This window comes from Camponotus vicinus, unplaced genomic scaffold, assembly GCF_025532165.1.
Source record: "Camponotus vicinus isolate PSW18456_S1 unplaced genomic scaffold, iyCamVici1.0 SCAF_13, whole genome shotgun sequence".
In the NCBI taxonomy this organism is placed as follows: Eukaryota; Metazoa; Arthropoda; class Insecta; order Hymenoptera; family Formicidae; genus Camponotus; species Camponotus vicinus.
Window position 1 is genome coordinate 14,472,249 of NW_028141949.1, and position 16,425 is coordinate 14,488,673.

At 31.6% G+C, this 16,425-nt stretch overlaps 1 protein-coding gene across 4 annotated transcripts in view; it reads left to right on the forward strand.

Annotated features, from left to right (window-relative positions):
• LOC145964348 (semaphorin-1A) overlaps positions 1 to 16,425 on the forward strand; it is a 202,272-nt gene that overhangs the window by 35,671 nt on the left and 150,176 nt on the right. For all 4 annotated transcript variants that reach the window (XM_083086990.1, XM_083086993.1, XM_083086992.1 and 1 more), the window contains one exon: positions 6,567 to 6,744. In XM_083086990.1, the coding sequence (XP_082943116.1) occupies positions 6,648 to 6,744 (97 nt within the window). In that variant the 5' untranslated portion in view covers positions 6,567 to 6,647. The remainder of the gene's footprint in view (positions 1 to 6,566; positions 6,745 to 16,425) is intronic.

Here is a 16,425-nt window from a genome sequence, read left to right on the forward strand (position 1 = left end):
TTATAACCGCATTGCGTTATGTCTACAATTTCTCTTTTCCTCGCAGAAATTAATAAAACTTAACTTGAACTTGAAACACGAACAATGTATAGCTCTGCTATCTTTTAATCTTCACTTTTTAAATAAATGTAAATGAAAACATTTGTTCTACAGTGCGCTTACTTTCTATAATTTCTCTTCAAACGTAAATAAAATAATAGAAATGGAAAATTGGAACGAGAGCATGATTTGAAACGGTGCATGTGATAAGTTAATCGTGTGCCTTTCTTATTACATATGATACAAATAATAGACTGGGTTGATTCTAACATCCGAGATGCACAATAGCTAATGATATCGGTTAATATTTTGATGATTGCACCAAAAGTGCAGTGTATATAGAATAAAAAGATTGGAATATAAAATAAGAAATTAGATATTTTTGAAAAAGTAGATATTAATAATAACAATGTATTTTGTCAAAAAATTAATTATTTACAGCATAATGTATTTTAACGAAAAATATACTAATTGTATATTTTAAGAAAATATCTCTATTATTAAATATAATATAATTTTTTAAAATTATTTTTTATTATTTTCTTTATTATTATTTTTTATTTTTTGTTGTTTCTTTATTATTCTTTATTTTCTGTTATTTTTATTTATTATATATAATAGACATTACATAATAGATTACAAAATAAGATCTTTTAATTAATTTTGAATCGGCTTTATTTTCGTTAAAATTTAACTTTGAAGGAATTAAATCGGCTTTATCTTCATTAAAATTTAACTTTGGAATTTTAATCAGAATTAATTAATAACGCAAGAATACGCCTTATTCATTAAACAAAGATTATGTTCTTCGGTAAATCTTAAGCTATTCCTTCCTCTGCCCCCTTCTCCTTCATTCACATAACGGAATATATATTACCATAATAATATAAATTAAATACAACAGTTTTTGTATCTTATGAGATACTTAAATATAAATGAAATTAGAAAAATCCAGTAAATAGATAGTACAAGTTATATATGTAATTATAATCATTCATGATAATTTAGAATTAATCGTTGCAACAGTTTCTGTAAAAAATTTGTGTTTCTTATAGTAGGAATGTTCTCTAAATACAGTTTAGTAGAAGACATATTTGCACGTATAAATATAAAAATTTATCCGTTAGATATTTCGGAAAATTAAACTCTCTTGAATCTCGAAATTACCGGTTTAATGGCAATTTGGTGGAATATCAAATACCGATATGAATTTAGTTATATCTAACTACATCTTGAAATCCTGGTCACGCGAGAATTAACTTTATGTAGATTATTATCTGCATTCGACATCGGACGATCGTACGTTCGATCGTGCCATTTTCCTCCGCTGGCAGCTTCAATGTCTCTCCGCCCTTTTAGCGTAGTGCACGAGAATGAAAAGAAACTTTTCCACTTTTCCAACGACTCGTTCAAATCAGAAGTAGCAATTTTTGCGAATGTGAAAATTCGCCGGAAGCGGAAAAATCGAGAGAACTAGACTTGGCGACGAAATTGACCGAAGTTATGAGACGAAAACAGATAAGAAGATGGGGGATACGCCATCAAAATGAGAGAGAGAAGAGAAAATTTACCGAGTAAATAATTATTTTAGCAAATGGGACAAAATTCTCTTGGCTGGCTCTTTTTCTCCCTCATCGAACATTGAAATAATCTATTCTCTGTCAAAACTTGAATATGATATCTTTCTATATAATTCGATAAAATCTCAATAGGAAATATTGTTTAAATGTTATAATAAATTTAATATAAAAGATGGTTAAAAAATACGATTTTATTATCTGTTTGTACTTTTAAAGTGCAATTTGTCAAAATTTATTTTTTTTAAGCTAAACAATTGAAAAACTAAATATTCATTTCTCGGTAAATAATTATTTACTTCGTGTTAAATCATTAATTAGCATTTTATTTTTATATATGTTTCATTCTTATTATATTTATTATAAAAATTTTATTACATAAAAACAATGATTTTAATTTCCTTTTAAGCTTTTTCGATACGATAATATGTAATAAAATTTGGTGCATATTGTTAATAAAGTTTTGTATTTTTTTCAAAGAATTAGAGAAATATAAACAAAGTTGTTATTATTGCTTTCTATATTTTTTCCGATTTTAATAAAATAATTTCATACGTAACAACGTTTCTTTGTGTACGATTACTTTGCTTTAACAATTTTAAAATTTCGAATGTTTTATACATATAATGAAATATATTTTGGGATAACGTAAATCGAAATAACTGTTGTAAGAGAGCACAAAAACCTTTAATTAAAGTCCTTTCTATTACAATTTAACGTCGTTTAATGATAAATAAACGCTATTTTTAAATTGAAAAAAAGGCGAAAAAGACAGTTATACGTTCTCGACGAGAAAAATGTCGCCGCATGCAGTCTCGGATGCCGTTTGTTTCTGCCGGAAGGAATAAACGACGAGGAGCGCACGCGTCTATCTTTGTTGCTGCAACAAACAGACAAGCGGACAAACAAACGGGTGAGCGTGTCGAGAAATCCTTTAGGATTTCAGCTCGAATTTTCAGTTAGAATTTTCGTCGAAAATTACACGTAAGACGGAGAGAGCGGCTCGCCGCTCGACGCTGTTTTTACTTTGATCGCCGGCTTGTTGAACAGAGATTAATCGCGCTGCTACGCTATCTACGGTCCGAGCAATCACGCTCTCATACCGCCATTTGTGCCATTGCCGTTGCTCTTGTTGGAGCAACCATACACGCACAAAGCGCATGGATAATTAAACCGGTGAAGGGGGGAAGGGGGCCCCGGCTGCAGCAACTCGCGTTCTCCATTTCCAGTAGGTTGTTGGTCAAAGTTTTACCCACGAGAGGCTACGCCTCGCATCTCCCGCGACTTGCTTTTTCACCCTTCCACCCCCTTTCGTGCGCCTCTTGCTCTCGCTTTATGTTCTCCGCCCGTTTTTTCGAGCGCGTCGTAAATCTTTGTTGATGTTACACCCTACATATGCATGTACATACTTAAAAAAAGGTGTGTATCGTTAAAACATGGCACGCTCGAATTTTATATTTTGTTTGCGACAGTTTTGAAAGCTCCGTAATTCCGCTTTCGCTTTTTTTGATTGTCTTTTCTGATAATTAGCGAAAAAGTGGAATTCGTATCATATCGTGCGTGCACACTCCAAATGTGACGATTAATGCTCAAATTGACGTATTATTGCTAGAGGATAGGAACATATTGGGAGATAATTTAGTAAATAATTATTTGACTGGGAGAAAGAGAGAGTGAAAGAGAGAGAGAGAGAGAGAGTCTGGGTGTACTCTGATATTTATCAATATTCCGATGTTTACAATAATTACCTATCTGCTAAAGCTCGACATATTTACTACATATCCGAGTGTTTCACAAATAATATTGTTGTCAAGAATGTAATCCGAAATAACAGCAAGATAGCAATTAAACAAATTAAAATAATTAATTGCGACAGGAAATAAACAATTATGGAATAACGGTAAATTCGATAAAAATAAAATTTTTGCGCAACACATCTACATCTCTTTCCGTCTAAATATTGTTTTCATTAATACAATAGATATACAATAAATTATATATATTTATGTAACATGTTACATGTAACATAAAATATTTGGATATTATAATATTTTAAATAATTAAATTAATTATATATAACATATATATTTATTACACAGCACATTAATTATACAATATAACCGAACATATTCCAAAATTTAGTATCTTATATACATAAATATATAATATACCTATATAATATCATTAAAATATATTAATAAATTTATAATAAATTTATTAAAATTTATTATAAAATAATAAAAATAAATAATAAAAATAATAATAAATTTATTATTAAATAATAAATTTATTTAAAATATTAGGATTCTAAATAATTAAATATCAAATTTTGTGTGCGTGTTAAAGATCAACAATTTGAAAATTTTCTTACGAATAAAAACCGAATACATTAAAAGAAGCTTTATTCGCATAAGTATTTTCGATATCAGATGTTCATAAATTTCGTTCGTTTATTTGCTCTCAGCTAAAGATTTAAGGTACAAGTATGCAATACACGTATAAAGATATAATTGAATATAATATTGAGAGACTAGCAGTCAAGTATTAAACATCGTTCATTTCCGAAATAAAAAAAGGAACAATTTCCGTCTTACATCAACATTTTTACTCCGCGATGGATCTAACAATCTCGAGCTCCGAAATTGGAGTTGTAATCGCGCAGTTCCTTTGCGGATTCTGTGTCTACATATCCGCTGCATATCGTGCATCTGTGCTATGTCGAAAATTAGATCTCTTTCTCCGCATCACACATCGAGAAAGAGACGGAGAGATAGAGAGAGAGAGAGAGAGAGAGAGAGAGAGCATCCGGCGATCGAGCTGGAGAGCTTTCCCGTTGTTTGTAAACGCGCGGATGGAGTTCGCGTACCGTCTAATGTAAGAGAAAGTCTCATTTTCGGTGTGCGTGCACACGGAATCGAAAAGCGACGACTGCTGCTGCTGCCGGGACGAGACGCTGCAGGGAAGTGACTCTCGATCTGCAACTCGTCTGTCGTATCTCTCGCGAAAGTAGGGCGAGCCACGCCTTGCACGAGGCGCGCTCTCCCTCGCTCTTGCAAACATCACGGCAAACACGACGCGAATCCGCGGAGAAACGTTCGTTTCTTTTTTTTTCTTCCCCTCCTTCCTCCTTCCTTCATTTCCGTTCTAACGTGATTCACGATCTGATTTTATTAGATCGCTCGAGCGCTCTCGAGCAGCTTCGTTGCCGCAAAGTGATCATGAATTTGTCATGTGCCAGATGTCAAGTAATGCAGCGTTTTGTCCTATCGGAATATACGCGATATACAATTGGTGATTGTATCGCGAATCAATTGATCAAGATTAATCAATACTTGAGTAACATTATATGCAACTATTGTCAGTTCTGATCAACGTCCTCCTGGCCTATTGTCGCGCTGCTTATAAACCCGCGTGAGTAAATTGACGTTTAGAGTTGCTTGTTGGAATCTCGCTTCGTTTACTTTGGTGGACAATTTCGGGAAAAACATAACGAGCTCTCCAAAATTTTGTCCCAGGCACTTATGTGCGAGAGCTTTCGGAGGTTGGTTGTTTAGAAAATATGTAGCCACTTTCCATGTAAATTTTTATTCATTAAATTAATAATTTATCAAGCAGTAATAATTGTGCCGACGAGCTTCTTAAATATCTGGAATTTAATACAAATTATTAAAAAGAGAGAATCAATTTTTATTATTAAATTATATAATTCTTTAATCTCGGGAATAGTGCATTAAATATGATTAGCGTTATAATTTTTGCTTGCAATTCAGATGTAGACTTTATACTTAGAATAATTATGCAATAACTATGCAATAATTTCTAGCTTCTCTAGGGAAATCATTCATAATTTTTTATATATATTTTATGTATCAATCTAATAAGACCAATGTTAAAACAATGTTTGATCTCTCTTGGACAGATTACGTAGCTGACTGAAAAAGCGACTGAAGAAAATTACTTTAGACACATTTTGATATGAAAACACATTTTTTTCCAGCTACACACCTGACTATTTCAATATAATATTATGGAACCTTGGCTACATGTTTTCTAAACACCTTATATACGAAAATACACGAGTATTCGATACTCTACGTTAATCTTGAACGTATTCGAGGTAGTAAGACGGCACTATACTACGGCCCCAGGACAAATAGAAACTCGAGCTGGCGACCTCTCTGCATAATGCATAACATTGTCGTCTTCTTCATCGTCGTCGTTGCAGTCGGTGGTCGTCTACCGTTCCTTCGTTAGCCTTTTATCCTACCTCGTGCTCTCCCTTACTTATTTCAAGTAGTAGTTTTCTTCTACGAGAAGATATGCATATACAAGTTTTGCGCGCGCGCACCTCCAGAAAAAAGGGACAAAAGACCTATTCCTCTCCGTTCCTCCTCCTTCGTCGTTCTGTAAAGAATACATGCGTTCAATTTGGAGTACCGGTACACACAGTACATTGCGCATACGCTAAAGGACTCAATTTTCTCAAAGTAATATATTATCTTGGATTCCGCGATGCAAATTCCTACGTAATATGATGATAATGTTAGTGAGCAATAATTAAATAAAATAATAATAAAAGCGTTTTGCCGTAAAAACGATATATAAGGGTTGTTAAATATTGGGAAAATATTATTAATTAATGATTTTTAATCAGAATAATTTTATTAATTTTATTAATAATTTTATTAATATAAATGCTTTTCTTTTATTATTTATTTCATTATATTAAATTTAATAACAATGTGATAATTATATAGAAAATAAAGGCTCAATGGCCGTAAATTCTTTTTTGTAATCATTGTTTTTACATGCATGCATTCGTATAAAATATAAAATGTAAAAGTAATTATATTAAATGAACGTATATAACTTGTTATTCTAATAATATAATTTTTTGTTAATTTAATTATACAAATGTACATGTACATTGATTTTGTTGTGTAATTACAGGAATGACGATCGGTGGTGGCGATAATGAAGCGTGAAAGTTATCGTTGATTCGGATATCCTGCAGGACCATTTGTTTCCAGGATGGGTGCGTCGCTGCAAATTTTGACTTTAATCAGCTTAGCTGCGCAAAATGTGGCTTGGCCGCAGGACCCCATTCCTAGACTGCACATCAAACATCGTGAGTAATATTTGAACAGAAACATTCGTCTATTTGCAACGTTTTAATTAAGCATAAGCAGTCAATTCATATTCACATATTATTCAGAACTGCATCCGTTGTTAGATATTCAAGTTTTGATTTAAATCTTTATTCGAAAATGTCCCTCAACAATATGAAAATTTTGCTGTACATGGTTGGCAAATACAGAGTTAAACTTACTTTTTTAGACTTAACATTATATTGAAAGAAATGAATTAAATAGTAGAAAGAGTTACAGAAGTATTTCTTTATTTTTTAATAATATATTTAGATTTAAAAAGCAATTTGTACAGAAAAAAAAATTTTTCATGCATAGACTTTTCACATATGCTTGAATATAATGGCAACTTAAATGATATTATATTAAATATTTATATATTGTTTTGTATGATAATATTGATCTCGGAAATGATAACATATTAAGCAATATGCTTTGACAGTTAGTTGCCATCCATTAGTTTCAATATCTACCACAAGATAATCTCTGTTAAACTAGTACTACTTTATAACCGCGGCAAATTGAATTGGAAACTATCATGGAATTAAGTGCTATTTAGTTACTAATTTACTGCTCTATCCTCAATTTTAGAATCAAAGTTATTTAAAAAGACGTGAAAAAATAAAAGACAGCTTAAGAGAACTCTGTTTAATATTTCCAGTCCAATAAAAATTACATGTGAAATGAAAGTAACTGTAGATTATATATGAAATGAAAGTAACTATAGAGAATTAAACGTTCAAATACTTTTTAAAAAACAATTAACAGATATTTATCGTAGAGAGATTTAATATCATAGTTTTAATTATAAATCATAGATTAATATGGAAATCATAAATATAAATATAGAGAAAGTGCGAATAGTGAAAAACCTATATATTTAGGTTTAAATATATATGTATACATATATAATGAGATTAATATAAGAATTTTAATTGAACGTTATCATTTTTTCATACACACATTAATATTTAATTTTCAATATTGACTTTTTATTGCTAATTAATTATGTACAGGTACATATAAGTCTTTCCAATTATTACCAAATTATATCGACAATTTGTAAAGATTTTTGATAATTGTGTGCCAAAGTAATTCTAGAAACGTAAATGATGTAGCTCAATTTTTTCATTTACATTACAAATATTTATTTGCACACTTTGTTTTCAAAATAATTTTACACAAAAATATTTCGCAAAAATATTTTTATCAGAATATATCATCTCCGCTTGTAACAGTATTTTCTACCGTCATTTTTTATGCAAAATTCAGAATCATTAATATCGTATAGGAAATAAGTATGGTGGATCCATCGCGCCGTTGATAAAAGTAATTAGGTAAATTTCAATATTCGCACTTTCGCTGCAAGATTCAATAATGATCCATTACTAAATTTGGCGCGACGCGATGCCACACAATAGCCTTTTGCGAGACGGAATTTAATAAAATGTAGCCACACTTTCACCTCGCTATTTTATAGATTTATCGAGTTAGTAAATTGACAATAGCTAGCCTTTTAGGATATATACATAGACGTTCAATTAAAATTAATCTAATCGTGAGAGCGTCCGATAGAGTCACAGGTCTACCTGATCGCGAATTTATCGCGCGCTATTATTTATGGCAGACGATCATTTTCTACTCTGCCAAAAATGCACTACAATGATATTTTACTCTGACAATATTATAGACAAAATTTTGCAAGTGTACTCTTTCTGTTCTTTCTTCATTTTTCAAATAGACTTTTACTTTTTAAAAAATTTTTATTTATGAAGAATAGTTGTCAATAAATTCAATATTGAAATTAAATAATAATAATAATAATAAAATTAAATTTTAATTAAATATTAATTAATGAAATTTGAATATTAATGTATGTAAAAAGGATGTGACATTCAATTAAAAATTGTGCTACAAGTAGAGGAAGATTTAAGATCTTGAAGATTAAAGAATGTTTCAAATCGATCAAGTCGATTCGCAAACTGGTTGTAGAATTGATTTCTTTAGCGCATTGTAATCTTTTTATCTCCCAAAGATATGGATTGTAAAACGATGTGGAACACGAACACTTTTCAATTCACTTAGACTTTATATTTCCCAAAGTTACGAGATATATAAAATAATCTTGATCCCCAATTTCGCGACAGCCACAGTAAAAGTCTGAATTTATTCAGAGCATGCGTTTCTCTCTCCCTCTCTTTCTCGCACGGAATCTCCAGAGTGCTCGAAAAAAAATTGGTTAAAGTGGGGGAGGAGGGGAGAAGGCAAAGGATAGTGCAGATAAGCACTATCCACTGGGTGGCCGTTTATCACGAGCGATCTCCAACTGGCGCCGGTTAACCCGCGACTTAATTTTCGTAGGTGGAGGAAGGTGGAAGAATTGTGTGAAACGGGGGTAGTAACGACGACGGAAAATGGTTGTCGTCTTCTGGATCGCGACGACCCGAGCTATTCTGTCCTTTCGAGAGGTCGCATTGTATCCGGATATGTAGTCGGCGACGACTTTCATACCTCTGCCTTTGACAGCGTATTCAACGCGTTGTCACAACGGGCTGACCCCTACCAATTCAAAGGCACTTCCGCGCGATGTGAGCACCCTTTCGACCACACCTGTGGATTTGGTTGTCTCGTGACGCGAACGTACCTCAAAATGGATAGGCCGATAAAGCTAAACATGGAGGCGATGTTACACAGGCACGAGCATAAGGGAGCAAAACTTAAGTGCAAGTTTTAACACGTAATTGATTGATAATTTCGACTAAATGTCGAAAGTTTTATCATTAAATATTTTTTATCTAAATTCAAATTTCAACTCGAGCAATTAGCTGGAAGAATTCGGTTTTAAATACAGTTGGATTTTTTTCTTTCTATTTTTAAAGCGTGCACTTTGGGGTGATCTCTTTTTTTAATTGATTACAGTTTTGAAACTTTTCACGTCTTTCTTTTTGTGGGAAGCATTTTCGGTTCTCTTATATTGCAGAGCAAATGTTACGCTCGTGACTAAATATTATAAATTTATAATGGATTGTTTAAATTTTATTGAACGATTTACATTATAAAAATTTATGAAAAAAATACTTTCAAGTGTTACGCTCGTGACTAAATATTATAAATTTATAATGGATTGTTTAAATTTTATTGTGCGATTTTGACATTATCAAAATTTATGAAAAAAATATTTTTCCCGGAGAAAGATGCGAAATATACGATCTGCGATAGTGCTAGATTTTTAACGCCTCTTGACAGAATTTCACGCTGTTGGCGATGATGACATTTCGAAGTGAAAACAAAAGATTTATGTTCGTGTTATTGCGCACATATATACAGGTGCAATGACGTTACGACACGCGTTATTTTATCGCCTTACTACAAAACGTTAACAGACAGAGAGAGAGAGAGAGAGAGGGAAAGGATCAGGTTTGACCGTATGTGTCGCTTGGAAATTTATTTCGAATCTATCGAGAGAGAAAAAAAAAACATCACATAGATCGTCGTCGACGTCCTCGGCCAGGTCGCACGCGTCGTAAACAAAGATACAATCGATAATTTCCGACAAATCGGGATGACGGCTTTTCGGAAGTTTACTCGACCAGAAAGAGAGGTGGATAGAGTGAGAGAGAGAGAGGGAGGGGGGGGGGGGGGGAGAGGATCGCGCGTTGCGGCGGCGAGACACACACGGCGGGGGTTAACGACCGTTGAAAATCCGCCGCCGTGTTGGTGGTGGATTCGCCTCGGAGCTTTTGACGCGGATCAAATATTGGCGTGTGTCCTGTCGATCGGCTCGACGCGACGCGACGCGACGCCGCGGCCCGCTTTGGTAAATCCTATTGAGTATTCAATTACGGCGGAGGTACGGTTGGGAGGGGGGGGAGGGGGGAAGGAGGGAATTACGTACGTACGTACGTACGTACGTACGTACATACATACATACATACATACATACATACATACATACATACATACATACATACATACATACATACATACATACATACATACATACATACATAGATACATACATACATACATACATACATACATACATACATACGTACGTACGTAGTTGACCGATCCAGATGAAATTGAACGCTCTCCCACGCGATGTACACTACTAGGCGTCGAACAAATGCCATCAGAAAAAGGGACGTCTCGAGGGACTTTTCCGGAGAATTGAGCACGAGAGCTGTCTTGCGTTACTTTCATTATTGAGTAATTGTTTTAGTTGGATTTTATTCACGAAGGAAAATTGACTGTGTGTGCTGTTTACGCGATGCGTTTCTATCTCGAGCGATTATATTCTTTTAATCTTTTAATATTTTATATTCACGCGAAAAGATGCCATATGAGTGCGCTTTTGTAAACAGAAAGAGAGAAAAATATTCTTGATATTTGTTAATAATTTAATAATAATTTTATTGATACATAATTTGACGATAAATTCAATATAATAATTTTATTAATTTATTTTTAATAATAGATTTAACAATAATTTTATTGATACATAATTTAATGATAAATTTAATATAATAATTTTATTAATACATTTGCGATCAAATGAAATTGAATGCTTTCCCACGCGATGTATACTAGGCGTCGAACAAATGGCAGAAAAATGTCTCTGGAGGAATTTTTACACAAAATTGCATCAGAGCTGTATCGCCTTGAATCATTTTCATTATTGAATATTTGCAATTGTTTTAGCTTGATTTTACAGGAAGGAAATCCATTGCTCTCTTTTTATTACGGTTTTATCCAACGATTATATTTTTTATCGATTATATTTTTCAATTTCTAATATTTTATTTTATTCACGCGAAAAAATGCCACATGAATGCACTCTTGTAAAAATTTATGGAAAGAAAGGAAGAAAGTTATCCCAATATATTTATTAATAATTTAATAATAATTTTATTAATACGTATATTTGCAAAAGACTTGCAGTAAGATGTCAAAATAATCTTGTTTTTTTTTTTTCGAATATAGATTTTATTGCGATGAGAGTATAAACAATTTATTGACAACTATTCTTTTATTACAATCAGTTTTAATATACAGGAGATGATCTTTTGATATCGCTGATTCTTTGGTGCGCGAAGCGTTTTGTTTTTATGAAAATAATGTATTTAGAGACAAACGACTTGTTTAAGCATTTTACCTTGTCTTCCTATTTTCTCGAGTAAAGCGCGGTGTACATCATCTACAGAGAATCGCTCTATAAATCAACATCTAGACATGATGCGTTACTATGAAAGAGATTCATCTACTGAATATTAAGTCGTTTACAACGTCTTGTATAAAACAGCGCGATAATATATAAATATATTTCTCTGGACATTATCTTCGAGAAAAGAAACCGCCATCATCCAACTACGTACATACGATCGGAATGTAAGTAGTATCTCGAGTCGGGTTAGGTAGATTAATCATTTGCTACGACGGAAGCCGTACACTTGACCGGTTCTCGCCGAGAGTAAGCTCGTTAGGGCTTGAAAGAACTTTGTTAAGCTTGGAGATGGCAACAACAACAAGTCACGTCTGTGTTTGAGGGTCACAGTCTGTGTATTCTGCTCTACATCGTGTGCTAAATTTGTGTGTACTGAAAAAGGTCAGTTCGCACCTTTGTAATAATTCCGATCCGCTCAAGTTTAAACTCGTCCGATGTTCCTTGGATATTGCATGTGGGTTATATTTGGACTTTGGGCTGGAAGTTTGCTAAATAACCGTAAATGTACCGTAAACGGTAAGGCATCCGATATAACGTATCCTCGTTGAATATGCCATCGATGATTCGCTAATGTAATTCTTCCATTCCAGAGAGTAGCCTCGAATTTATTTCTGCCGAATTGAACTGGTTTCGGTAAATTAGCAGCGAAAAATGGAAATTTTTATTTCTATCGTCCTCGGGCTTTCTTCCCCTATTTTTTTTATTTTTTTTTTTACCGCGTTGAATTCATTTCGCGGACATAGTAGATTTTGAAATTTTTATTAAATTAAATTAAATTATTTTTCAATAATTGTATTTCTTTAATTAATGATGAGTATTAATAATGGTTAATTTATATGCGTGTTAGATATATTTTTTTTACATTTATTTAATTTATCAAGCGAAATGTAAAAAATATGTAATATTAAAATCTATTATTGCGTAATATTTCATATATCATTTATATAATTTTATCTTTTCTAATATTTTAAACATTATTACGAAATAATGTTTTATTCTGGAAGTTTTTATTTTTATTAATTTATTAAATTTAATTAAATTAATTTAATTTAATTACTTTTACAGTTTGTACGCTGTAGGAAACTTTACATATATTACTTATTTCGGCCAAATTATTATGTAAGATATTTTGATAATGTTATATGCAAAAAATTTATTTTATATATATAAATATATATATTTTTCAAAATTTTTTATATAGATTATATATGTATATATAAAATTATTTATTTATTAGAATGCATTTTTAATTTTTTAAAAGAGCGAAATTTAATTGCATAATTTATTATTGTTGAACAAAATATAAGATCGTAAATATATCTTATCTCTCTGATTTAATGTATATTTACATAATACATAATACACATGTCATAAAAGTTATCTTAAGGCCGTAAGTCTTTTCAGATTCTCTTGAATCAATCTTATTTTTAATGAAAATGTCAAAGTATTTACAATTTCTGATTAATTAACATTGCAAATGTGACATTTGGCAAACTTTTTACATGTGGCACTTTTTTTAAGCTTAAAAGGAGGAAATAAATGAGAATGCCAATGTTTCAATTAACTTCAGTTTTTCAATTAACTTTAGATTCCACATTAATTATATACAAAGATATACAATGCTAAAAATTTGAAAAATGTAAATCACTCTTCCTTCCTCCCATACTTTTATTAAAGAAAAATGATTTCCAAATTGATTTAAAAATCTGTTAAATAAAGGGACTTAATTAAAAGAATTTTTATTGGTGTTATTACAAAAAATTAGATTTTTGCGGACATTTTGATCCTGACAGTCTTAAACTTCGATGAGAACTACGTTTGCTTATAATGCCAAATTATATCATATGTAATTATGAAGTTTATTTAGGTTCGGAAGCGATGAGAAACTGCGTCTGTGTAACTAGCGAGTAACTTAATTCTGCATCAGTTTCCCATTTAGTGGCGTATGCCAAAGACATATATGAGTGCAGGAGATTTACATTTACGTAAATACCCTTACATACGCCGGAAGTAGAACTGGAACTCTCTACGAGATCAAACGCGAGCTATTCTATTCTCGCGTTTAGCTACGTATGCGAACCTGCCTTATATGTATTCGGCAAATATCTGCGTAGTAGCACGTACGCTGACCGTCTCAAAGAAAATATTTTTCTTTGCCTCGTGAGCTCTGTGTACAAATTTTGCACCGCGCTCGAACGACGAATAATAACCAGTCGAGATAAATAAGGGATGAGAATTAGATCTCGCTCTTTCACTCTACGCACAACTATCGTGTATAGAGCAGAATTCGAAAATAAATCGGCCAACTTTCTTTGCAATTGCATTGTTTGGTTAATTGAAAGTAAATTTTTTTTCTGAGCAAAAATATCGATATTAATGGGTCTTGTTATAAGCACGAATAAATTAAACTAAATATTAAATACTTTAGTTGGCACTTTTTTTAATAAGGTTTTTTATTTGCCACGCGAGAGACGTCGATAATAAAGAATTTAAAATTATTTTTAAATACATATTTACAATTGACGTTGTAGTTGAAAATAAAAATTTAAATACCATATTTTTCTCGATTAAGTTTATAAATTTAATACGATTTATTATTTTATTGCAAATTTATCACTTTCTTTGTATAATATGATACGTGAAAAAGAGTAAAAAATATTGGTTGGTTTTTCTACATGAAGTAGATATGAATTTTATAATTCGCGATGATCACACTTTGGTATGGTGTGTGGTGGGAGGAGAGGGGAATATATATAATGCTAATATAAAATTTTATTTATGATTTTCTCAGGGAAAATTGCAAAACAATTAATTACAATAATGAATTTTATATTGCAAAATTACGTCGGTTTAATCCTTTCCAGAACAAATATCTTTTTGAATATATGATTATATTTAAATTTTTCAATCTCCGAAAATCGAACAAATAAACACAGTAAAATTTTGATTCTAATTAATGCAAAGCTTAGACTTAATTAATAAACATTGCAAATTAAACTATTTTGGAAGTACGCTTTTATAAAGTATAAGTAGCTAGGAAAATGTTGTTTTTGAGATTAAATAGACTTAACTTTAACATGAACTCAATTATAGATTTAAATATTATAGTAGTACTTTAAAGATAAGAAATATAGTAAATATATAACGACATTATATTAAGGATTTCTAAGAAGTTTATTCGCAAAGTTTATTTGTCAAAGAATCTACGGTCGAAGCATAATGTGATAATTCAGATTGTGAGATATTTTGATTGAAACTTGAACGTTAGTTGGCGCACACGAAATAATTAATGCGAATTATTTTGTCGTCAATAGAGATAATATATTCCATCATCCGCTTTTCGAGCAGAATCTTTGTTCAAGTATTTTAATACTCTCGCAAAACGAGAGATCGTGCAAGTGGTATGACAAATTAATTAATTTGCAAATAAGTTATAATTAATTATAATTTATTTGCTGTTTTTTTCTGAACCTTTATATTCTTTTTTATAAAATAATAAAATGATTTATAATATATTACTACATTTGTTAAAAATATAATATATGAAAGTTTAATGAAAATATAATTTTTTGATTAATTTTAGAAATATTAATGAAACGAAATAATGTTATAAATCATTTTCTTTAAAAATAGTGGAAATTTAAAAAAAAAATTTTAATTTATATTACGAACATCAAAATATGTCACGAACATTAATGACGTACAAAATATGGCGTATAAATCGAAATATTAAATAAATATTTTAACAGAATAATCGAATTACCTGATTAAATTATTTAAAAAATAAATAATAAAATGGCTACAGGATACTTTTAAAATTGTACATGATAAATCCGAAAATAGATAATATAAGAAGAATCATTTTAAAAATTAACAGATGAATAATTAGCTTTTTGTAAAAAAATAATATAACAAGAAAGGGAAACATATATATCAAAATCATTTAATTAGAGACTTTCGTAAATTCAATCGCGAAAAGTAATCTGATAGTCGATATAGATTTAGGATCTATTCCCATAGCAGATAACTATCGTTGTGTTGGCACCATGAAAATAGTCGAGTGTATTCTCGTTCGTTCAACCAACAGTCCTGCGGCTGACGAGCGATTTCAGCGGAACGAGAGATGTAGTAAAAGAAGAAAGAGAAGAATGCTTTCGCGAGGTGATTGATCGTCTCGCGAGGACGACGCCCCTTTCGTCCTCGCGATCAACGTTCATCCGACCGATCGGTGCACCTCACCTCGCCTCATCTCACCGCACCTCACCGCACCGCAGGATCAATTTGTGATTTGCACATGCCGTGCGGAACGCCTGTGTAATGTCTGATCGATCGGACATATCGGAAAAGAAATTTAAGTCGCCCCCCGATACAATAAATCGTTTCATTTCTTTTTTAATTTAATAATTGACGTTAGTTTTCGCGTGTATCAGAACATTTT